The sequence below is a fragment of the Lampetra fluviatilis genome, chromosome 32 (genome assembly GCF_964198595.1).
Source record: "Lampetra fluviatilis chromosome 32, kcLamFluv1.1, whole genome shotgun sequence".
Classification (NCBI taxonomy): Eukaryota; Metazoa; Chordata; class Hyperoartia; order Petromyzontiformes; family Petromyzontidae; genus Lampetra; species Lampetra fluviatilis.
Window position 1 is genome coordinate 8,280,502 of NC_136306.1, and position 25,161 is coordinate 8,305,662.

The 25,161-nt window shown below is 46.4% G+C and overlaps 2 protein-coding genes across 3 annotated transcripts in view; one reads left to right on the forward strand and one right to left on the reverse strand.

The window, feature by feature from the left end:
• Nucleotides 1-25,161, reverse strand: part of LOC144943707 (synapsin-3-like) — a 157,737-nt gene that overhangs the window by 63,025 nt on the left and 69,551 nt on the right. The window lies entirely within an intron of this gene.
• On the forward strand, nt 203-24,763 carry LOC144943708 (metalloproteinase inhibitor 3-like). The gene is made up of 5 exons (XM_078871471.1): nt 203-623; nt 13,559-13,662; nt 17,435-17,546; nt 19,034-19,155; nt 21,184-24,763. The coding sequence occupies exons 1-5, from the start codon at nt 491-493 to the stop codon at nt 21,379-21,381; spliced, it is 669 nt and encodes a 222-aa protein (XP_078727597.1). The 5' UTR covers nt 203-490; the 3' UTR covers nt 21,382-24,763.

The following is a 25,161-nucleotide window of genomic DNA, read 5'->3' on the forward strand; positions in this document are numbered from 1 at the left end:
AGTCGTTCCTGTCGCGACACGCACTTGGGCCCGTTTCGTGGCCGCGAAGCGCGCGCCTCCGTGGGTGGCGTTGCGATCGAGAGGGCAATGACCAAAACTTTCCTTTGCCTTCCCATTGGCTGGCGCTGCGTGTGGGCGGTGTCTGCCGTGGTGTTTAAAAACCGCCGCACCCCGTGAAGGGAGAGAGAGAGAGTGGAGGCAATCGCCAAACTTTGTTTTTCGTTCCTCCCCGTCAGCAGCGTCGGGGCAAGTCAGTCGGTGGGTCAAGCGGAGTGCGGCTCGTTATTCGGCATACGTCACCCGCAGTGGGCAAGCCTCCACCCACCCCACGTGCGACGATTCCTGAACATTCCTAACGCTGCAGAGAGAGAGAGAGAAAAAAAAGTTTAAACTATCCTTGTCTTTTATTCCCCCCCCCTCCGTCTGCTGCTTTAGTTTTCGGTTTTGTTTTTAAAATCTCGTTGGGACGTTAGAGGATTTCAGTGCAGACATGAGAGGTCACGTCAAGGGTGCGATGGGCCCTCTCCTGTGCCTGGCCGTGCTGTCGCTTTGCAAGTCGGTGGTCGACGCCTGCTCCTGCATGATGGGCCACCCGCAGGAGCTGTTCTGTGGCTCCGAAGTCGGTGAGTAAAATGCACGGAGTTGAATCGGGGGTGACCACGCGGATGAGTGAACGAGTGAGTTCGTGAGCGAGGGGTAAGGTGAGTGGGTGAGTGAATTCACGGCTAAGTTGAGTGAGTGAGCTGTTGAGTGAGCAGATAAGTGAGTGAGTTACGATGTGATTGAGTGCGTGGGTGGGGTTGTGTGAGTAATTGAGTTGGAAGTGGATGAGTGCACATCTGTGTGTGGGTGGGTAGCAGTGATGTGATGCCCAGAAAAGTGCTTAATGATCCTGGACCTCGAGTTAAATTCCTAGCCACGAACAACACCAGTGACAATTAGTTATTTCTTTACTTTGCCTGGCCTTTCCCTAGTTTGACTCGGACTAAAATAAGGATCTGCTGCAGTTGTTGTTAGGAATATCAGCATCGAGGGAAACAAATAAATCTGTTCTAGATTTGAAGCTTTCGTGACTGCAATGATTCATATTCTTAGGTTTTTTTCTGTAAAGTCACGTAGGTAAAAAAATTAAAATTAATACAGGTTAAATAAAAATAAAATAAAAATCACGACGTTTCGGAGGCAACACAAGCTTCCGTCTTCACCTGAAGACTTTACCGAAAAAACCTAAGAATACAAATAAATCTGGCCACATTAACCCCCCCCCCCACCGTGCTTTGCACGAGCAGTATTTGCCCAGTGTAAAAGGGCGACTTCTCTATGTGGAGGATTAGTGCGGGTACTTCTGTACACGTGAGCATCAATATCAGGACGGGACTCACAGCGCCACTTTTAAGTGCAAGGTATAAACTGCCAGACAAGACCCTACGTGTCTGCTCTCCGTCTATGTAAATGTTCTTCAATATAGTTTTGCAACGTTGCAATAATGGAAAAAGTCGTGATTTCCACCGACTTTTTGCTGCCGCAGCTTTGGTTAGCAGTGTATCACATAAAGGCATTATAGAAATGTCCATCGATTTGTCAATCCCCTGCTGTACCAACATCTCTCCATGCTCTGTTTGTTTTCGGGGCGGGGGGGGGGTGTTGACCATACTTCACTACAATCGTTGATGCCGGTTGGTCAAGGGGAACCAGTTCAGATATTTTTCTCGCCACTGACGTAGCCGTGGCCAGAAATCGATGCTCGGGTAGGTCACCCGCCGGCACTGCGCGTGCACAAAACCAATCGCGCGCCACCACGATCCAAGATCTTGGTGGCGAAAAATTATCTTTCCAGTTTTTCGTTTAAATTTGTAAAAAAAAAAAATAGTTTGGGTCAATTTGAATGTCCAAATTCTCTCTTATTGCGCCACTGTAAAACAAAGGGCATGAGCTCACGGGAGCCCAGTACAGTTTGCGGCTCACTGCAAACTCGAGAAGGGTTGTACCGACGCCGTCCAAGTTATTTGCAGCAGCAGCAGCAACAACAAAAAGTCACGTCATGGCTTCTCCTGCAGCAGACGCGTGCAGCCTGCTAAAATGAATAAATGACCCACGTTTAAAAAGTTTAAACTTTTTTTTTTGTTGGCGCGGAGTAATTCTGAACATTTTATTTCTAAGACCATGCCAACACACAAACTTTAAACGTGGTATGCGAGATGATCGTTTGCGAGAAGCAGCATATAATACGAATGCCGTGTGTGCGGATTATAAATTCAAACACATTTATACAACTCTCTCTCTCTCGGCTGCTGCTGCGTGTTGGACCATCGGAGGTTTAACCCACGCGATGAAGAAGATTTGTTGGGCTTTTCTTTCGTTAAAAAAAAAAACTGTTCAGTGATGTCATCTTGGGACGAGGCATCAAAAAAGCTTTCAGAGACAATGTTTGTACTGTGGACAGGCAGCAGCAGCAACAGCATTAATCAGGGTCACAGGGTTCTTAAAAGAAGACAGAAAAAAGGACTGGGCCGTTCCCATTGTCCATCAGTGGCGTGTCTAAAGGGTGAGGGGACAAGCGTAACACCCCCCCCCTCCCCAGGAAATGGTACGTCCTGCTGACATGTCAAAGCCCTCACAGACCAATGCAAGTGTGAGGACTTAATTGTGGGATGTGCCATTATGCCCGAGGGTTGGGGTTGTCTCGACACCCGTTAGGTTTTCGTCTCTTTCCCCGGTCAGAGGCTCTTTCACCTGCAGCTGCGGCAAGCCCTGCCCTGGTGCTCATTAGGTTACCATCTGGCTCGCAATTTTTCTGAGAAGCGCTTCGGTTACCACCGTCTGTTGCCTTTGATGTTTAAAACGTTGGTCGTCTGCGGGAACCAACATTGTCTGTGGCAATCAAACGACATCCTTTGAACAAAAAAAAACCGAAATGTCTTTTAGGGAGATGAAATATAATAAAGAGGAAAGATAACAGTTTTTTTAAAATTATATTCTAATTCACTTATCCCGCCGAGTCTGGATACTTGTTGCCAGGTGTGAGCACAGCCTACTTGCTGTACTGCCGAATCCTGGCAGCCACGCAAGCCAATGCGGGCTTGGAAGCCTGACAAGGTTTCTGTGAGAACCACAAAACGTTTTCCTGCACGCCTACTGGCAGTACAGGTGTGTGCGAAGACCACACCCAGACTTCTAAGTGTTATACGTCTCTTTGGTGTAAGCCGTCTAGAAGGCACCAAACAACGGACACGTTTCTCATGAAACGTGGTGAGCTGCAATTCTTCTGCAGTGCCACCTTCGAGCCTCTGCCACAATGCGAGGTCGGTCCGATATGCGGCCGCAGTGCACAGTTTGATCGCTGCCTAACTCAGTCTTCAAATGTAAATCAACACTCGAGCACCAGACCGCATTGGTCTCCTATGTTCAGCGGTCATTCCCTCACCTCCGTTATTTAAAAATTCACACTGGCTACTCACCACAATGCAGCTAGGCTCCTATCGCCGTCAGGTATACACACGGGCCCACCGTGCAAGTATACCGATGCCATTTACACGTTAGCTTTATGACACGTAGGCTTTCGCGACCAATATTATTCATGTCAAACAAAAGTTTTTGTGGTTAGATCGCGTAAGTATAAATGTGTCGTAACCCGCCACCACCCGACACAGCCAGCGAGGATTGTCACGTAAACAAAATTGTCACATGATGCTGGATTACCAGCGAAACGTCGTACTACTCAAATTGTGAATGTTGTGGATTTACTCTCCAACACACCGGTGGGCTGAAGTAGTATACTACACTATACACTACACTATACACTACACTATACACTACACTATACACTACATACTACACTATACACTACACTACTATACACTACACTACATACTACACGACTATACACTACACTACTATACACTACACTATACACTATACTAGTAACTAATTGGCGCGTTTTCTTTACGTGACAAACCTTACTGGCTGTGTCGGGTGGTGGAGGGTTACGACACATTTATACTTACGCGATCTAACCCAATAACCTTTACAATGAACGTTAGCTTCTGTTCACGAACATGTTAGGTTTTCGAATATCATGGGTTATATTGTATTGAAATGCACGTGACAATTCGTTGTTGAAATACACACGCATGTAATTCTGTAACGTATTTGGTATTTAGGTGACGCACCACTCTATCCAATTGCTCTCTGATTGTGCGGTAAAGCCACGGGCAAGTTGTGGGTGTTCATATTCTTTGGGTCTTTCGGTAAAGTCACGTAGATGGGTACAAATTAAGAAAAAGAATACGTATAAAATAAACCAAAAATTACGACGTTTCGATCACAACACAAGCGATCGTCATCAGGAGTTTCTTTTTGCTTCTGGGTCGTGCGGTGCCAAATGTGTTGTGCTTGGACGCACAGGCTGATGGGTCGGAGAGGAAAGGGCACACATCCCGTGAAGCAGCCTCCACCTCGAACACCAACACAGCCAACACCGGCACACAACAGACTCGGTCATACAGACAGACACACACACACACCACACCATGCACCCCACACCGCACACGATGTACTCCATAATCCACACACCACACATCGCGCAAGGCCTGACCCACGCACCACACCCTGCCCCACACATATCACACCGTCCCTAACCCCACGCACCACACCCCCTCTATCACAACACACGGCCATCACCGCATAGCACGTCCTCGACAATTCCACACACCGCACCCTGCTCCACACGCCACACAGTCTCCACAGTACACCATGGACACAGCGCCTCACCCCACACCGAATACGCTGCACCGCGCACACCACATCTGACAACCCCCCCCACCCAACGCGACACACCTCACAGCACATAGTCCACCACATAGGACCCCCCCCTCTCCCGAGCCCCCGAACCACCTACCCCCCACAAAGATAAAGATCCCCCGTATAGCCTTAACAGACTGTTGGGGCAGGTGCTGTTAGCGAGCACTTTTGAAGGCCGGCAAGGCACAAGAGGGGGTGGGTGGCCAGCACCACGCTGGGCCGCCTTTGTCTCCCCAGTGGCGATGTTTACACATCGCACCAGGTACTCATTTGAGGCTGAGTAGATCTAGGGGAGGCTCAGCAACTGTTCATAAAATCGCCACTGGCCTTGGCCGTGAGCGGGAATCGAACTCGGGTCTCCGGGTCCGTAGCGCAGCGCGCTAACCACCCCCCACACACCCCTCCTCTGTGCCCCACTGCGCTTGCCCAAGAGTCCCGCGGGGAATGTGGTGTACTTTTCTGTCGCTACAATCGCATAATCAAGGCCAGGTGGTGGCCCCTTTTGCAGCAGCAGCAGCGTCAGCATCACTCCCTCGACTCCAGCCCCTCCCGTGGCTTCCAACTCCGCCGAGGGCCACCCAAATGTATGCTCAGAGATTTTTTTTCATGTAAATATTTCTGAAAGGTTTATTTATGAGCGGATCACCCTATAAATGCGGCCAATCTCGTCGCATCGTTGGAGCTAAGCAGAGGGAGTTGATCCTGGTCGGCACTTGGATGGGAGCCAGGCACAGGCTTACCAAGTTTGTAGGTGTGGGAGGCTGTGAGATGTGGCTAGGAAATGGCAGCCCGTAGTTGTTTACCCTCCTCGTGTTGAGTTTTCTGCCAGTTACAATACTCCGGTTGCTGATCACAAGTTAAAACATTCATTAACGCTATTGGCAATTATGTCCCAGTGGAGGGACCAGCCTGGAAAAGAGTCTCGATTCTTCTCGGGGTAAATAATTGGCACGTTCATAGTATAGAGAGTGATCATTTAGTAACTGTAATTCTGAAAGATAGTCCATGGACTCAGCCCCTCGTCTACCTCACTCCGATCTTTTCACTCGACTCCCCTGCCAAGCACTTTCTACTCTTGTGACCGAGCCTCTCGATGTGAGCCGCGCAGTCAACGTTCGCTCACTGAGAGGTCGCTCATTCTCCTCTGCTGCCCCTATTGTCTGTAAAACTCTCTTTCTCCAGCCATCCATACTGTCAACTCCCTTGCCTCTAATCAAGTCCAGGTTCAAGACCGTCCTTATTACGTTTTTTTAAAAACTATATTTGTTTTTACCAGGTAAGGCCCACTGAGCTTTGTAGCTCTTTCCCAGAAGCGACCTGGCCACAAATGACCGCTCACCGAAGTGGCTTATCACGTGCAGACGTATAGCAGCCAAACAACTCTTAAACTCTTAAACGCACGTTTCTAAATGTGGAGGGTGGAAAAACCGGAGGACCCGGAGAAAAATCCATACGACCACGGGGAGAACATGTCAACTCCAAATATACAGGCGTCAGGATCGAGTTCGAACCTACGACCTCATGTATACCAGGCGAAGTAGTTAACACCTACGTCTGACTGCCTATTTCGATTACTTAAACACGTACAGCGTCTTGAGATCCGGTCAAATGTAGACACGTGGATAGCATCTCGACTCAGGTTGCATGGTCGCGTTGTCCTGCGTGTGTTCGGTCACTCTTGAGAGTTATGCAGCTGTGCTGGCACAACATGCCCATCTGCCCCCATTGCAGGAGTCCCCCCACAAAGAGGGCTTGAAAGAGAGGGGTCTCGTATAGCAGGGCCCACTCCCCCCCCTCCCTCCCTCCCTCCTGTCACGTATCGTCTGTCAAAAATGCTCACTTAGCCCATTCTTCAGCAGATTTGGCTTAAGGCCAACTTCTAAATCGGATGTGCTGCTGGGCTTAACGGGGGAACTGATGAGCACGCTGCGAGCCTAGGTGGTGGTAAAAGCGCAGCCCTGCAATTCGCATGTTCACGCCACTGCTGATGAAAGTGTATCCTCTGTGAGAATGTTTTTGGCCTACTTTCCAACACCGGCCTGAATGTTTCGCGACCAATATCATCCGTAATAGAGGGTTTTTTTTTATTATGGGGTTAGATCGCGTAAATTTACGCGTAAATTTGCACGATCTAACCCCAAACAAACCTCTATTATGGACTGGTCTGAATGTCTTGTAAGATGGGGGAGGACCCACACCTTACCCCACCACACGTGACCTGCCGAGCTGTGGTGTGCCCATGTGTACCTCTGGGTGGACAGAGGCGGAGAGACATTTAGGAGAACTTGCGCCATCGTTTCAACTGCAGTTATCGGGAGATCGAATCGAACCGGTAACCTCTGGATATCGAGCCCAACTGTGTTAACCGTTACACCACTTCAGCATCCGTACTGCGAGCTTGCTCACACCTATCCTTCGTTCGCGAAAGAAAAACAAGACAGATTAGGATTTTTTTGACATTCGCGCGATGCTCTTGAGTGCGTTTTGATTCACCGCGGCCAGTGGAGGTGTACAGGAACGGAGCATCCCCGCGTAAAGGAACCCCGACGCTATTAAAGATGCGCTCGTTCACGGCCGCACGAGAACACGGACGTTTAAGCGGGGGCGAAGGAGGGGTGAAGAGAGGGTGGGGGGGGGAAATCGGAAAACAAAACAAAACTCCCGGCAGCGAGATAAAAAAAAGCCATCCCCACGAAGAACAATGCTTTCGCACAAGGTTATGCTAATCTGGCGCCGCGCGTCGCCAAACGTATGGGGTGGGACGGACGCCCCGTGCCAAATTCGGGAGCTTGCGCTCGCACGCACAAAGCCAGTTCGCGCCGGGCACCGGTGGTGGACGCGGGGGGTTCTGGCGCACCCGTAGAAGGCGAACGAGGAATTTTATTGGGGAGCGTCGCGCAAAAGGCGGGTGGTGGGCCCTCCCGGGTGGGCCCTCCCGTTACGCGGAAAGCGGCGTGACGTTAGAACGAGGCGCGTTGTTGGCAAACCGCCCAAACGGTTTTGCGTACGCGGAGTTGCATGCACGCGCGCGCGTACATCTCTTCGCGTTCTGCAAACAGAGTTAGGTGGACTTGAGGATTGTTGGCGGGCGTAAGTGTAAAATGGGGTTTTGGTCGTTGCTTTGAGGGCGTTGCTTTGTTCAATATTTGAATAAAAGTGGCAGCTAACGAGCTTAACTAACGGACTGCATTTTCTAGGTTAGTCAAGTGCATGAAGTCTTTAAACTTATTCTTCTTGAGCGCCAAAGTCAGTTTGTTTGAAGTTTCACAATTACAGTACTTTTTTTTTAATCATAAAAGATAGTTTGAAGCAAAAATAGTTTCTATATACTAATGAATTTATCATGATTTGCAGACGTTTTTTTATATGCATGGTGCTCATTTGTGCTGCAGCTCATTACACAGTGATTGGGTTTTCATGCTTTAATTATCGAGTCTGTCAACGCTAACGCCATCGAGCCGTCTACAGGAAAGAGCTGTCGCGAAGACGGCACTATTTCCGTAATCGTGGTAACCTCCAAAAATGAAATTACAAATAAAATAATTATACTCGGGTTATCTAACCAAATTTGATGCGACAGGGCCTAGAGGACAGCTTGTGCTTATTATAATATAAAGTTCCACATTGGCATTGAAACGGGTTCTCGCCTACAGTCAGCTCTGTTAGCAGAGCATCAGCGCTCCCAAATCACGAGGTTAGGGTCATCATCATCATTTCTTTTCGGTGGATTTATCGAGCCCCATCTGGTGAGGCTCTACCACTTGGTGAAAAGCAGGAGTATAACAATTCCTCTCTTCCCGAATTCCCGGCAATTTGAAGAATTGTCATCATTCAGGCTCGTGATTCGAGAATAGTTTTTTTGAAATCTCCCTTGGGTTATCTTGTTTGTATTGCTTCCAACTTATATTTGGCTCATGGACTAATGGAAAGAACAAATGATGATTCTCTCCATTAGGCTTAACATATTATTAGTATATCACTTGTATATAAATAATATATGACAAGAGTTTATCACAAAACACGATTCGATGCAGGCATCACATGAAGGAGAATTGATTTCGAACGTCAAGTCGATTCGCCGTCACTCGCCAAGCGACAAGTCCTTTGGACGACCTGGTCGCTGCCATAGGAATGTGGATGTTTCCCACAACCGGCTCATACCCATCACCAGAGATGGGCACCGGTTGGCGGGGAAGACACACACACACACTGGCTATTCTGACCCCTGCATGCGAAACGAGGACACAATACAAAAACAACTTCACGCGAATCTTTGCACGCGTGTGCGATTTAAAAATAAATCAATAGTCTCGCAAGCGCTGCTCGAACCACGGGCCTCGAAGTTCACGAGAAGGGAGGAGGTGGTAGGAAGAGCGCCCAATTCTTCAGCGAAGCTGGGATTATAAAGTCTTGAAGATCGACTCGTTAAATAGTTTTTTGGGTGGAGATGAATTACACCCTTGGTCTTCGGCCAAGTGAGCGTGTGTGAAATTGCACATTTTAATTAAACCGAAATCGGGCACCGCTGCAGATTGCATTTCTGGGCTGATGCTTTTATTGCTCGAGTGGAGGAGGCGTTGCGCGTGAATTTCTCCGCTGCTAGAAACTCTTTTGCGACAAGTGAGCGGCATGATCCAACCCCAGCGGCGCGTAGGAGCGAACAGAACGTCGCGCGGAGGGAACGTGGCGGTGGCGCGGGGGGGGGGGTGTCGGATTCAATTTAGCTGCGTATAAAACGTTGCCTCGAATTATGTTTTAATCACCACATTTTCAAATCTTGCTCGCGACAGGAACACTTTTTTTTCTCTCCAACCCCTGCCAAATAATGAAGAAAAGAAATTCGCCGCCCCTCTCGCTTGATAGCCAGATTGGAACACCGTAATTTCTCTCGCCCGAAATGGATTTTTTTTATTGTGCGGAATTTCTTCCATATAAAGGCACACTCACTCAGCGATGTTGACGACGCAATGTGCAAATATGGCCTGGAACTTGCAGCTGGGCAGGCAGGCTCCTTCAGGGCCAGTGGAAAGGGAGAGAGAGAGAGTGAGATGGGCGGGGGGAGCGGTGTGGGGAGAGGGACCACCTTGAAAAAACAAAAAACACCGTGGCACCTTCTCGCTGCCAAACTTTGCAATGCCGATTTTCACCGGGCCTCACGAAAAAATAATTCAAGCGCACATGGTTACAAGGCTGAAAGAATGGTTCAATAAACCCGAGCGCTAGTTTACCCGTTTTATTGCCAACGATTGTTAACGACAATCATGACAATTATTATTTAAGAAGAACGGACTCATTGTGTCTCAAGACTCTGTTTCAGGAGAGTCTTGCCGTACGTTAGGCCAACACCGTGAATGGGTGTTTTGGCTTCATGTGGGAGGAAACTGGAGTAACCTGGAGAAAATAATGATTTGGCTGCTATACATTTCCGCATTATAAGGCACTTCTATGGGCTATCATTTATGGCCAGGTCACTTCTTAACACATTGCTTCGGAGTGGGTAGGTAGGAACTTGGTTGGACAGTGCATTCGTGCACGACAGAGACAAATAATCCCTGGTGGGCAGTGTGGAACCTGTTGTTCCTACCTGTAATAGCTATATAGCTCAGTGGGCCTTACCTGGTAAAATGTTTTTTTTATTTAATCCACCACGCATATCAGGACGGTGACACTCGGCACCGTCATACTTTAGCCACCTGGCAGCTCCATGCCTACACCACGTGGCAAATCCTGATTAGAGAGGAGTGGTGCTTCATGGTTTGAGAGGCGGTGTTGTCTACTGTTGTTTTACTTTATTTTGTTAGCTGAGACAGGTGGAGATTGTTGGGTTTCATCAAAGATAGTGTCATCGTTTAAGTTGCTTAAATGACCACGCCTATCGTATGTACTATTTATATGCCAGCAATGTCTCAGCATATTGAGAAACTGGCTATTTTCAGAGCAGCAGGCTGAGGCAATGGCCCTCTGTTGGTTCAACACCTGTTGCTATAAATACTCCAAACATGCATTTAGTTGGTGGGTCCAAACCAGATATATCTGGTTTAGACCACAGATCCAATGACCAGAGGCGATCAGTTAAGTCTGATGGATGAAAACATCTATTTTATTTGCAGATATGCTTATTTATGTGATGTTATTATCCATAATCCTCCTCAACAGTGTGAAGGAGCCACCCATATTTTAGATGTGTGGCTGTTTTACCAGAACATTTGGCAACCCAAGCAATTTGTTTCACAAGTCTGACTGCTGATGAGACCCAGAGAAATCAAAACCAGTCTACCGTTTTCTTTCTTAAGGTGGATAAACTTCAGTGGCACCAATTGATGTTTTTTTTGGCAATTACCTTACGTGGTGGATTATCACATACGTAACATTTGTTGGCCATATGAAATCAAAATCAGTACGAGGAAACTTTAGCCACCTCAGCTGCTACTGGTTTCTGCTTTGATCCATGGAGTACCGCTCATGAATAGTGTGCACAAGTGAATCAAGCAAGATCCACATTCGTAACGTCACTCATGCATGTATTGTGAGTCCACATGCAACAGTGGATTGAGTCACAAATAAAGTAGATTCTTATGCTCTCGATGCTTGCGTTGAACCATGCAGGTAATAATCTATGATTTTACAGGGCTACGCAAATTACACGCTCACATTACATTTCGGCCAATAGAGCTCGCAAAACTGTAGAAATTGGACATTTCGTGAGACTATACAAACGAGATGGTGCAAGTGAGCCAAAATACGATTCGATGTTGGAATCGAATCACAAACGCACGTCGTGACAATTCATTGAATAACTGTGGGGGGGGGGGGGGGGTAAAGAGTTAAATCCTTAATTGAGAGTTATGACGAACCAATCGATTTAAACGCTCATGGGATGAAATCGAAAACAAAGATTTACATCATTCTTCATCAATATGAGCAAACGTGTAAAACAATATTTGTGTTTTTTTTAAATCTAATTTTATAGGCTGATGCATCGAATTGCATCAATAGATATACGTTTGCAACGTGGGGTTGGAACGATCGCGCTGTGATGAGCACGTTGCGCCGTGAACCTGGCAAAGCCGAGTTCAATCCTCAGCCCCAGCTAACATGAGTGACGAGCGATATCTGAACCAGTCGAAAGAAGTTCAACATATGTGCACACAGTCCTAGCCCCCATGCCCTTCACCAAACCCACAATAACCAGGCGAAGTGTGGTCAAACAACTCCCATGAAACACATCGGTGTATTGCCGAAGGGAGGTCAATTAACACGGTAAAATGGAAATCACGTATGTGCTTTGCCATTGTCAATACTCATTATTTAAGATTCCACACACACATACACGTGGAGGGGGTTGCCAAAAGATTAAACATTTCAATGCAGGAGAAAAACAAGTTCGCTTTTTGTTGTTGTTGTTGTTACTGCCAAAAAAGCCCTTTCAAAAGCCAGCAGCGGATCGCAGCGTTCGGTGCACGGGGACAATTAGCAACCCATGCGCGCGTTCTACTCCGCAGCCAGTTAATCGGGGAGTAAAATACCTGCCAACGGTGGATGTCTGGGGGGGAGGGGGGGGGAGCATAATGGGGATTCGTTACGAGGCCATAAACGGTGAGGGGATAGGCGGTGGGCGAGGGTGAAGTGTCACTTTGCCTGCTGCTCAGTAATTAATGGCGCTGTCAATTAGTCAAAATGGCTGCCATTCCGTCACCTGCCTTATGGCCGTCAGCCATCGGTCCCCGCAGCTAAGTGATGTGTCGTTGCCGAGCAAACTTTTTTGTTGTTGCCTCAAGCCCACTTGTCTCCCTTGCAATGGGGACTTTAGGGGGTTTCAGTGGGCTCTCACCTTCGCTCGTATGGAACAAATGTTGCTGTTAAGATGTCCCCTTCAGATGGCGTTATCTGCCAATGAGTTGTGTGAAAACTATAGATTTTTTGAAGAGAAAAAATGCGGGAAGGAGGCATGGTTTATTTTGGTAACCTATTGATACTTATCTCAACGGTCACATTCACGTCGGTGCCCGTTTTTAAGGCCAAACGAGGACACATTGATATCCATTACTGTTTTAAATATACCCTGCAGCTTCTAACCACCGAACAAATGATCGTAACAAGAAATATCCCTCATCCCTTCTATGCCCCCCACCCCCCCTCACCATTTGTATGACCCCACTATTTGGACTGTGTCTTGAGATGCAACTTTAGACTCCTTTATACATCCAAATTGTGTAAACTGCACTTGGCCTGGCATGAATTGCAGGATGAAAGCGGGCTCCCATGAGCAGTGAGAAGATGTTGTCAGCCTGGAGAGTAATGGGGAGCTTCCAAATACAGCTCAGACACGATTCAGGAGCTAGATCAGGACCTTGATCTCATCATCTGGAGCTCTTCCATGATCACACTCCATTTTCCCCATACCGCAATTAATACACAGCCATTATCAATAATGAAATGGTTATATCAACAGGAAGTGATGCGATTACAGGAAGTTGCTTATCCACCCGTAGGCACAAAGCAATACAAATTGGATTGTGTTGTCTTGATCTTCTCTCTGTCGTATGCATTTAAAATCAACGGATTGAGCTGATAACTGTACGCCGAGTTTGGGGAAAGCCATTCAATGGTGTTTGGGATTGCCGAATGAAATTGGTGTTGAATTATCATGCTCTTTCACGATACATTCTCGAATGCAGATGAAGAAGGCAGCGGAAAGTTTGTAACGTTTTTCTGTCTCCATCTCTCGCCCCCGTCTCTGTCCCTCTACCACTTGCAGTCATTCGGGCTAAAGTGGTCGGCGAGAAGATATTGGGAGGAGATGGAAACGAAGGTGGCCATGATCCCTTCTCCACGATCCAGTACGAAGTGAAGCAAGTGAAGGTGAGGTGGACGCAGACACTTAACTAAGCTATGTTTTATTTGACCAGGTAAGGCCCACTGAGCTATATAGCTGTTTTTCAGAAGCGACCTGGCCACAAATGATATCCAAATACTCTAAACGCATTTTCTTTCTAAATGTGGAAGGAAAAACCGGAGGACCCGGAGAAAAACCCACGTGACCACGGGGCGGAGAGCCATGCAAACTCTAAATATACAGCTCTCAGGGTCGGGATTGAACCCATGACCTCCTGTATACCAGGCGAGGCAGTTAACATCTCGGCATGTACAATGGTTGCCACCACACACGGCGATCAGTCTCTGTTTACACCATTTGCCGTCCCGCCGCCGCCGCCGCGGCCGCCACGGTGTCATTGCCAAACCTGAATTATTGATGTGCGGCTCCGTATTTTTAGCCTAAGTTTAATGGAGGTCCCCAGAGGCTTGGGGCTTGCAGGCTTTCAATGATAGTAATAACAAAAAAGCGGGGTTACAAATGGATATATCATACTCTGTGATTGCAAGTATAATAAAGAGCTGAAGAGGTTTTGAGTTTTTTTTTTTAAGGCAAATAAAATAAGACCGTCAGTGACAATTTTATTCAGGGTTAAAACAAAATGAGCACGTTCATTCAGGCTAAAGTGACACCTGTAGCGGAAACGCATTCAAAGGTACGCGTAGAGAAATTAAACGACGAGCATCGCATGCAACAATCCATAGATGCATCATTACGACCGATCATTACGTGCATGGCATGTGCATCGATTTGTGAATGTTCAACGTGATTATTTACGGTTGATGAAAATTGTTCGCTAATTATATACAACTCATACCTGTCAACCCCTTATTACAGACCAATTCAGACCTTATTGGCCACCCCGTGTCCTTATAAATCTCAACGTTCATCCTACAAAGTCCCTTCACAAGGGAGAAACACAAACAAAATAGACAAATATTTTTTTTTGCCCCTATTGAAACGGCTGTACGCCATATGGACCTGACAACTCAATTTCTCTGTGCAAGAATACGGGTTAAACCGTATGAGTTGACAGGAGTGGCAACTGATGACTCTTGGAGACTGGAGTAAACGGCAGAGAACAAACGCGGCGAACGGTACAAATGCCACAGCGCAGTTTGAACTAATTAGATGGATGTAACAAGACAGCAGCAACAGCACACACCAGCCAGGACAAACAAAACAATACAAGCGAGGAAATAAAAATAGATACTGATTTCTAAAATAGAACTGTGACTCCAAATATTGACACATCGTCGAATAACGGGTGTGGTGACTTTCTCGCGTGCCCCTTAAATGCATGTAGACCGACTAAAACACGATGCACATTCATTGCTACATTTGCTCTGTATTTGGATACTTACACAAATAATGTTGAGACAGATTTCGCCCACGATTGTGCAATATGTGCTGTGATAATAGTAGAGTAGCCCCAGTGCCGGATTAAGCTAGTGTGGGGCCTGTAGCATATGATATAAAGGGGCCCCAAATAAAAAAAAACACAAATATTAAAACACACATTCTTTACTTGCACAGTAAAGTAATTGTATTTTTTAAATTGCTATACAGCCAGATAATACGACAAATTGCTAGCCTTAAAGACCCAGTCGTTCGTAGAAACATTTAAGGCAGTATAGTACTATAGTAATAGAGCAAGTGCAGAATCACTGAACCGGAATTGACAGCTTGAAATCATTTAGCGCTGGGCCCTTGAAGGTGCGAGGCCCGTAGCATATGGAGCTACTTTTGCTACTAGGGTAATCCGGCACTGCGTAGCCCCCGTGCAATGTAGAGCCTGCAAACTAGCAGCTTGTGAGGTGGCCAGGTGATGGCATTCTTGAGTGTTATCCCCTCGTATACACGGCGAGTCTTCTCCAGAATCTCCAGTTTCTTTTCGCGTGAAGCCAAACTCTCTTCAGAATGGCATTGACCAAAACATCCTAGGGTGTAGATGCCTCATAAATAGTAGTCTGGACTCCTATTTATGATTAATACGGCATATCAATGGTTGCCAGCACACACACGTGTGTATTGATAAGTTGTTTGTCTCAGATTGCTGCTCCGGAGACCCATCGGCTAATGGATTATAAACAATATTTTATATTTTATGTGGAGAGACACGTGGATTCATGTTCACGTAATTTATTATCCGACTGCTTTTTATTTCAACAACATTGATTTTTGTGCTGATGGGCCCCATCACTTAATTGGATGGCTCTTGCCTACGACATCTTTCAACCACAGCAGTGTATGTTTAGGCCCAGACTCTGCTGATGTGACCCAGCATGACAAAACCAATAACAGGTTGTTTTGCTTGAATAGAAGAAATGTTGTTGGACAACGATATCTGGATGGCCAATAGGCTGGCGGATCACAAAAAGGACTCAAATTGAATGTGGAGAGATGGACTAAAGTCTAATCTTGATTTGAAGCTTTCGTGACTGCAGGAATCCATACTCTTTGGTTCTTTCGGTAAAGTCACGTGGGGTATAAATAAAATAAATCACGACGTTTCGGGCGCAACACAAGCGTCCGAAACGTCGCGATTTATTTTATACCTACGTGACTTTACCGAAAGAACCAAGAGTATGGACTAAAGTCTATTTAATAGCAAACACCCTGGACTTGCAATGTCGAGGTCACTGGTTTCCAGCAGTATAAATAGGAACACCGCAGTTAAGTCGATCGCCAGGTTACGTGTGGTGAGGCAAAGCGTGGTTACGCCCACCTCTCCCAAGACGTCTGGCCAGCTAAGGAGGAGGAGACCAAATGCTCTCTATAGAGATGTTCTGCAGACCTCCCTCGAATGGAGAGGCCTTTCCTCCAGCAGTGCTGTGAGCAAGCAAATCCATGGCTGCCCAACTACCGCTCCACCTACCGTTAGCGCACCTCCGATTAGCATGGTTGGCTACGTACGGTGCAAAAGAAGGTTTATGTCGAAACAGAAAATTAATATGCAAAGGGAGTCAATTAAGCGGGAGTCACAATACATCTGGACCACCATGGACTCACTGGCTTCAACTTGGAGGTGCAGAAAATCCCCGAAAAGACGGGAGAGCCGCTGTCTGCCACTAATTGCCCAACACGTGCGAAGTTTCAAATGCTGCCGTGGTGACCACAGAGAAGGCAGTAATTCCAGAACCGGTTGTGGGTGACTCAAGGGTGTTCATTACAGCCCACCGTCCATCTGTACTGCATTACACAAGCGAACAGCAATACAGACCCATCATTAAGCGGCAGCCTCATAGGCTGATGGGATTAAGGGGTATTAGCGAGCTCCTATTAAGGATGGCATGCCGCACAGATCAAGCGGTGTGTGGTGTATGCGCTATCCTGGCAACCAGGGTGTGTACACCAATGACAATATGAAAATGTTAACCTGGTGTGGGCTTTCTTTATGTTGGCTCAGCCTAAAATCGTGGAATTAGTACCCCCCCACCGCACCACCGCTTTGTCTCTTATTGCAATTCCGAACACCCATCTCTCCACGCTTCCTTGCGCACTTTTCCGTTTTCACGTCAGTTTATTCATCAACGCCCATTGACTCTCGCATCTCCGATCAGCACGGTCGGCTACGTACGGCGCGAAAGAAGTTCAGCATACACACATATTTCCTTTGTCTCTGATACGTACGCCACGGCAAGCCAACGATTAATTAAAAAAAAGTTATTCTGTGCAAAAAAAAAACCCAGACGCATCGCGTTTAAACCGGCTACGTCCGCGTTTCGCCGCGTTTCGCCTGTCCGCGTGCCCCTGCAGATGTTCCGCGGGTTCGACAAGATGTCCGAGGTCAAGTACGTGTACACGCCGCTGCACGACAGCCTGTGCGGTGTGCGGCTGCAGGTCAACAACGTCCAGTATGTGCTGGGAGGTGAGTACTCGTTTGTCGCGCGTAACAAACCCACCCAAATGCACGGCCCCCCACATTTGATCGATCGCGCCGAAAACGGTTGCTGCGGCGGCGCGGGCCGATTTTAGATTTTGGGGGGCCCCTGGGGTAGAGATGTTTCACCGGCAGTGTCATGAGCGAGCAATCGAAGGGCTGCATGCGTACACAGCTACGATGGACGTCGATGTCAATGGGAACTCCCTCTCTTGATTTTGTCTACGTACGATCAGCAATAATACGACTATAAAAGTAATGGTAGCCAACTGTGCAAATCAGAAGTGCGGGGGAAGGACAACACACTAAACACAAAAAATAGTTCTAACGAAATGAATTTTCAATCGAGATTATGTAAAAGTGCAAAGCTTCAGTGGCTTCATAATAAGAGGGACTTTTAGGGACATATTGTGATAGTAAATTACATGAATCCCGGGGGGGGCCCTTTTGCTATATTTGGGGCCTTGGTTTGCTTTTGCTTCGTGCCCCCCCCCTGCCACCCACCCCCCCACACGCCCCGCCCCCCACACCCCCCACCGCCCCCCCCACACCCCCCACACCCCGCACCCCCACCACTGCCACAGACCATTCTGACACACACCTCACAGGCCGTACGTCAAACCCACTAAGGTACCAGCTACCTCGAAATTAAACAGAATAAATAAAGACGACAGCCTCGGTTCAGAGATAACGAATGTGGTGTATTAATTACGTTACTTAGCGTTCTCAATTGACGATGTAATTAAAGAAACCCCCAATTAAATTACTAACCATTAATTCATGGTGCAACATCTGAACTTTGCAGGCATTGCTTTAGAAATTCTCAGCATGAACTAAGTTCAATGCCAATATAAACACATTCTGAATAACATTTTTTTTTTAAATAACATCACACAACTGCAAAGGGTACAGTAACATTATTATAATTATTATAACGTAACATGGAACTTCTGCTAAATAAGAATGATGTTGCTTATCCACGATATCCTCACTAAGTTTCGCTAAGGCCCTGCATTGGGATGTTTGGCATATTTGAAGAAACTGGGGGTACCCAGAGCCAAGGGTGTAACACTCCCAAGACTCGTCCAGATAGATTCAACGATGCAATTCAATAGGGATGTTTAGAGCCTCTAAATGTGACCCTGTCTCTACAGAAATAAGGCATACTTATTTTGTCGAGTAATCAGTCATAAGTAGAGGTAATAAATGAAGGTATTGATCCTGCACTTGCATAGAGGCAGGGAGACATAAGTTCAGGTGTCCGGAAGAAGGGACTTCCAGACTACGTGGGGCAGTTTACAGCCCCAGCCTGCGACGCCTGGTATCCCAGAGCAGCCTGCTATCCAAGCACTAACCCAGCTCAAATCTGCGATAGCTCGGAAGATCCAACTAGACCTGCGGCAATTCCGGGTGAATTTGACCGTTGGAACGAGTCGACGTCCCCTTTGATGACGTGGTGTGTGTGCCACTCGCAGGCTCCATCAGGGACGGGAAGCTGCACATCGGACTCTGCGGCCTCATCATGACGTGGGATGCCCTCACGCTGTCGCAGAAGAAGAGCCTCAACCACAGATACCAGATGGGATGCGACTGCAGGGTGAGGCGCTCGTGTGTGTGTATGTGTGCGCTTAAAAAAAAAAACGCTTTTCAACTGAAGCCGAAAGCGTTTGTCTGTTGGCTCTGTCCGTCCTAAACATCGGGAGGGCACGATGACTCTGGTAAAGATGATCCAATAATGATCCAACCTTTAGTATATATAACCATGTCGCTATTAGGGACATACCCTCTTGAAAATTGCCCCAATTGATCAAAGCGTTTCCCAAAACTTGCATTTACAAACCACAGCAAAAAAGGGGACTAATGCAAATTCGCAATAGTGTTTTGCCCTGACAGCCGCTTACGGTTGAACAGCGTTACACAATGCATGTGTAAGCGTGTGCGTTTTTTCTGACGTTATTTTGATTTATCTTCACGTCCGCGGGATACCCGGCAGAGGCCTGCCGAGTTGACCTTTGGGCGGCGATAGAGCCCCGACCTCCTGGCTGGCCGTGGGCGGAGCTTTTTTGTTTCACGGTCGGAATCTCCCGACGAAAACAAAAGGCGCGCGGGGGTCGAAGGGACGTGAATTATTAAACGGGCGACACGGTGACGTCATGGCCCCCCTCCCACCTCCCCCATCGGTGGTGGTGGGGGGTGGGGGGAACGCCTTCACTCGCTCACGTCGCTATCGATCCCCTGTGGTTCTCGCTGTGCTCCATTAGGCCCAAACAGTGTTTTCAAGAAACCTTCCTGAATCATCGTCATCATCAACATTATTAGATATGAGAGACATGACGAGTCAAGAGAGAGCAAATGGCTTTAGGGCATTCTGAAATGTTTGGTAGCGGTGTAGCGGTTGTATTTGGAGGGGGTGCAGCTACTTATGTCCCCGTATCGATTTAAGATGCAGCGCCTGCTGCCCTGGAGATGATATCGTGACCTTTGTCCTTCCCAAAATCAAACCCGGGCGCAACGCTCGTGGCTTATGAGGGTGTTCGTATCTGCTGAGGCCGCACGGAGGCCACGCTGTTGTCTGATGGAGGGAACTAAATGGAGCAATTGTTGACACATTGCGATTATTCCATTAAAGTTGCACACTTTTGTGGTACTTGAAAGTGGAAAAATCCAGGGTATCATTGTGAGCCACATAAACCAATACCATGAACTGTCACTGTATATCAGTATCGCCAACAAATAATCTAAACAATAACAACGAACTGCAAGCTTTCTGAAGTGACTGCGCCATCGTTTATTTTCACTTGCAGGCTCTACCTACTTTCTATTGGCCTTCGCATCACAAGCTTGTAAAATGTACCCACAAAACAGAGTTATATAAATTGAGTTCAGCAACCCTGCAAAATCTCCAGATACTAACTTCATTGAAAATTAAGTTATTAATTTTGAGAGCAGTGCAGCAAGATCCCCTGTTTTACGGTGCTTTTATGTTCCCACATATATTCCTCCTGCCTTCAATCAAATCCGAACTAACCAGTGTTGGCAAAGCAAGGTCAAATACCCCGGCATGTCATGGGGAGTCCCTCATCTCGTAGTGGATTTAAAAAGAAGCTGTACATATTCTTAGGTTTTTTCGGTAAAGTCACGTAGATAAATTTTTTTTTAATTAAAATTAATAAAAAAAAAAATCCTTGCAGTCACGAAAGCTTCAAATCTAGAAGCTGTACATTTATATACACCCATGATGGACTACATATATCACATGGATGTGTTCCCGATTTGCAGATTAAGAAAAAAAACCCCTCAAAATCAGAGCTAGGTATGAATTTTTAGATGATCCAAATGTTTTGTTTTGATTTGGACTGATCCGAAAGCATGCCGTCACAGGAAAGGACGTCACTTGCATCTCGTCATTTCTGCGCAACCACTCAAAAGTGGTGTCACGTCCCATCGGTTGACATCAACTTCGTGAGCGCTACAGATGCGCTCAGAAATTCTGAGAAAAAAATGTTTCTTACAAAATGATCTTTTAAAAAATATCTGAAACCCCCCCCCCCCCACCAAAACTCTGATTCCAAAACTCATCCCTTCGCGTGCCATGCGCATCCCGTGCACGTTGCGTTGCGTGCAGATCAAGAACTGCAACAGCCTGCCGTGCGCTGTGACGGACGAGAGCGAGTGCCTGTGGACCGACTGGCTCATCGAGCGCAAGATGACGGGCCACCAGGCCAAACACTACTCGTGCATCAAGCGCAAGGATGGCTCGTGCACCTGGTACCGTGGGGGGCCACCCCCCGAAAAGGACTTCCACAACGCCGTGGAACCCTGATCTGGCTCGCCACGTTCGTTCGTTACGTTCAATGTTTGGTTTCGTCTTTAAAATGAAAAGGCGCATCTATTTTGTATTTTATTTTTTTAGCCCCTTCTTAACAGCCAGACCTTTAATTTGACATGTATTGATTCTAATGAGTGTGTATAGAACATTGCTCTTCTGTTTTGCATTGAACAGGGCCGAATAGTGTTAGACGGGAGTGCTCTTGCCAATTCCATCTGGTAACCTATCAGCATTTGTTTAACAATCCTAGCTCTGCTAATGAGACCCAGAAGGTCAAAACTGGTCCAGGGTTTGCTTGCTTACACAAATGCTGCCGGATAATGTTGAGTCAGGAAAGCTGCACGGCCGATGGACTAAAATATATTTTGTACATGTGAAGACACAAAGGAGAGTTCTGCTGAAATGTGCTTGTATCTGTCTGTCGCTGTCGCCCCTTGCTGTCGCTCACTGTCCATTGCAAATGCCCCCTCCCCTCTCCCACTGCCTCCCCCTCACCAACATGTGTGGGTTCATTAAACGAGTGGGGAAATGACACAGAAAGTGGTGTCGAGTGATTTGAGAGGGCACTTCCATTTGGCTCGGTTAAAACCCCAAGGTCACTGTGACCATTAGTTGCATCGGGGGGCTCCCGAAGGGTAATAATAGTCTTATCTACAAAGTTTTTTTTTTGTTGTAAATAATTTATTTTAGATATATTCTCGTAGGCCCCACTATCAATATATAACTGAAATATTATTTTGTTTTAGGACGGATGGGAAATATATATATTTTTTGAGCGTGTGCGTTTTTCGTTTTTATTTTTTCATTTTTTTACTTCGGACAATCTCGTAGATGTGCTCGGAAGTTGCAGAAGGGGGATGAACAAAACTCCAGGCCGTATCGGCGGCGGTAACCCTCTCGGTTCGCTTGCAGCTCGGGCAAATGAAAAAAAAAACATCCCGCTGTGTTAGAAGCACATGGCCTGGGGTTGCCAATCCCTTGTGGACACCGTCACCGTGCCCTGCTGCTCACAGAATGAAACGAGGCCTAAAACACCTCGTTCAGCCAATTAAAGGACTCCGTTGTACAGTTTGTTTAGTTTGCTGTGTTCAGTGTCTCTTAACATGAAATGATGCAAGAAAATGTAATGTTCGTAGGAGGAAGAAAAAAACTTACACGATACTCGTATTTTATGTTTTCTTATCGTTTCATTTTGGACCAGTGAGCCTTGATGTACTCCTATTAGAATGCTTGAGAGAATGTGGTCCTTTTTTTGGTGACATGAAATCTAAAAAACGGGACCTCAAGGTGTACCCACACATATGTAATGGCATTTGTATAACATTATATGGCCGAATATAACTTTTAAAGATCAGAATGTTTCGTGGACAATGTATTCTTTTTCTGAGATCCATTCATGCCATATTATTCGTTTCTTTGGTTATTTTTATTCATGGTGGGGGGGGGGGGAGACTTCTTTTGGAGCTGGTAAATTTGTCGCTGCACTGCATGGGCAACCCATTACTCTGCTTTTGTGGGAATTATAGCATACATTCAGTTTCAAGTCTCAGCAGGAATGGTCTTTTATGTGGTTTGTAACTTTTTGTAATGTTTAATGCTGCTGGACTTCATCGTTAAACACATTTGACAAATATCGTTGTGGTTCTTTGTTTTTATAATGCAGTACAGTACTAGACCTTGCCTATGACCAAATCACCCATCACCCGGAAAATCAGACGCTAAGCACGATTGAGCCTGGATAGTGCTCGGATGGGTGACCATCACCACAACCACCACCACCATGCACAAACGACACGTGTAGTAGGCATGTTGGGCAGGACAGGGCCGTCCAGCAAAATCCATTGTTGTTGTGCGCTCCTCCACAACCTTCACCAACCCGCACTGACCAGTGTGGTGCAGTATGGTCAGATGTCCCTTCGTGGCCCACAAGGTGTGTGGAGACCCTTGGCCAACAGTGGCTGACAATGGGCTGTGCATGCACCAGACACTCCACGTGCCCCTCGCTCACTTCCAGTCATACCAACACGTCATCTTTACCGTAACGACGCAGGGAGCCAGGGGTCGGTTGCATAAATATACTTAAGTACACGATTCCCTTAGCTCCTATTTAAATCCGTGACAATTAAGGGAGAATATCACTTAAGACGTTCCATGCAACTGGCCAGAGGCCCTGATCTATCCAGGGTCCTGTAATTCCACTAAGTGATCCCGATGTCCAGCTTAGGTTGACGGCCCAAGATCATTTGAAATAAAAAAGGTATTTTTGTGTTTCCTTGATAAAGATAAAAACAGGTTTGCAAGTCATGGTTAGAAATGATAGGCCGAAACGTGTTTTTAGAGCCCTGGTATTGTCGCTGGCAATGTACTAATGATGGTCAAACCCCATGTGACCTCATGTCAGCCTATCACAGAGCCAAGCGGTTAAAGTACCACAGTGTACCATTTTTGTATACATTATACAGTTTAAACTTGTAAAACAAAATGAAACATTCACAGTTAATGCTTCGTTATTATTCCAATATCTTTAAAATTATTTAATGGAGTCAAATATCAGTATGCCCGAGATATGAGGGGGGATGCTCACATTCATCCCTGACAGAATACTTCCTGAAGCATGAACACAGAATGTACAAGCGTGTAACTGTAACTTTTTCTACAAGTGTTCATCGTTTATAATAAACCAATGCTCTTATTAAGCACATGTTACTTCATAAAAAAAATATATTAACACTATTCTCATTATTTCCTTGCTCTGAAAGTATAACAACAGTGTACGCTTTGCATTCTCTTAACTTTTGATTATTCTGCCTTGGGGTGTCAGGGCACGTGCTGAGATGCTGGGATTTCTGCCACCCTTGATGAAAACAAATACTCAAATGGTGGTTGGCCACCAGTGACTGCACGTAAAAGTCATCAAACAAATTTTTTTCTCACTTAATTTGGCTAAGTTTAAGCTCTGAAAATTTTATAAATATCGGTTTGACTGCCACGCGACGAAAATGTATTTGTAGCGGGATACGTGCGGCAAAGCACAACACCCCCAAATGTATGGATGCATTAAAGGTCGCTTGAATGGATCTCGGATGGGAGTTCTGTGGATATTTCCTTCTGCAAGGCCTTCCTCTAACCCCACGGTGATGAGCACACTCGGGACACCATTGCCGAAAGCGCGAAATTTAACGAACAATCGAGAAAAGACAAGAAGAAATATAAAACTGCCATGAAAGTTTAACAACAACAACAACAACGTTGCTTGGTTTTATCAACTCGCATGCAAATGTGACCTCACGGCCTTTATTCCAAATTTTGCGACCAAACCTCCGCCCCATTTCGACAGCAGCTATTGACCCCACGTGTCAGAGATGTTATTAATGTGATGCCAATGCGATTGCTAAGTCTTGATTTGTATGTTACTATCAAATAAAGTGAGCTGGTGTACTATATGATGGGACTATGCCTTTGTTATTATTAGTATAAAAGGATGTCATGTTCAATGTAGTTGATTGAGTCTGATTACTTAGTTGTACAGAGCAGGATATAGAACAGCAGGAATCGCATTCATGATATTAAGAGTTACATTTCCACCCATCACCAACCCCACTGGCCAGCGTGGTGATGATGTATGGTTAATTTACCACCATAACCTGTATGGTGTGAGGAGGCCCTCATCCAAGAGTGGATACACACATTTACGTGTATACTATCATACTGGACGTCTGTGAAAAACAGCTTCATAGCTCATCGTATTCCTCCAGTCTCAACAAAGATACTGGT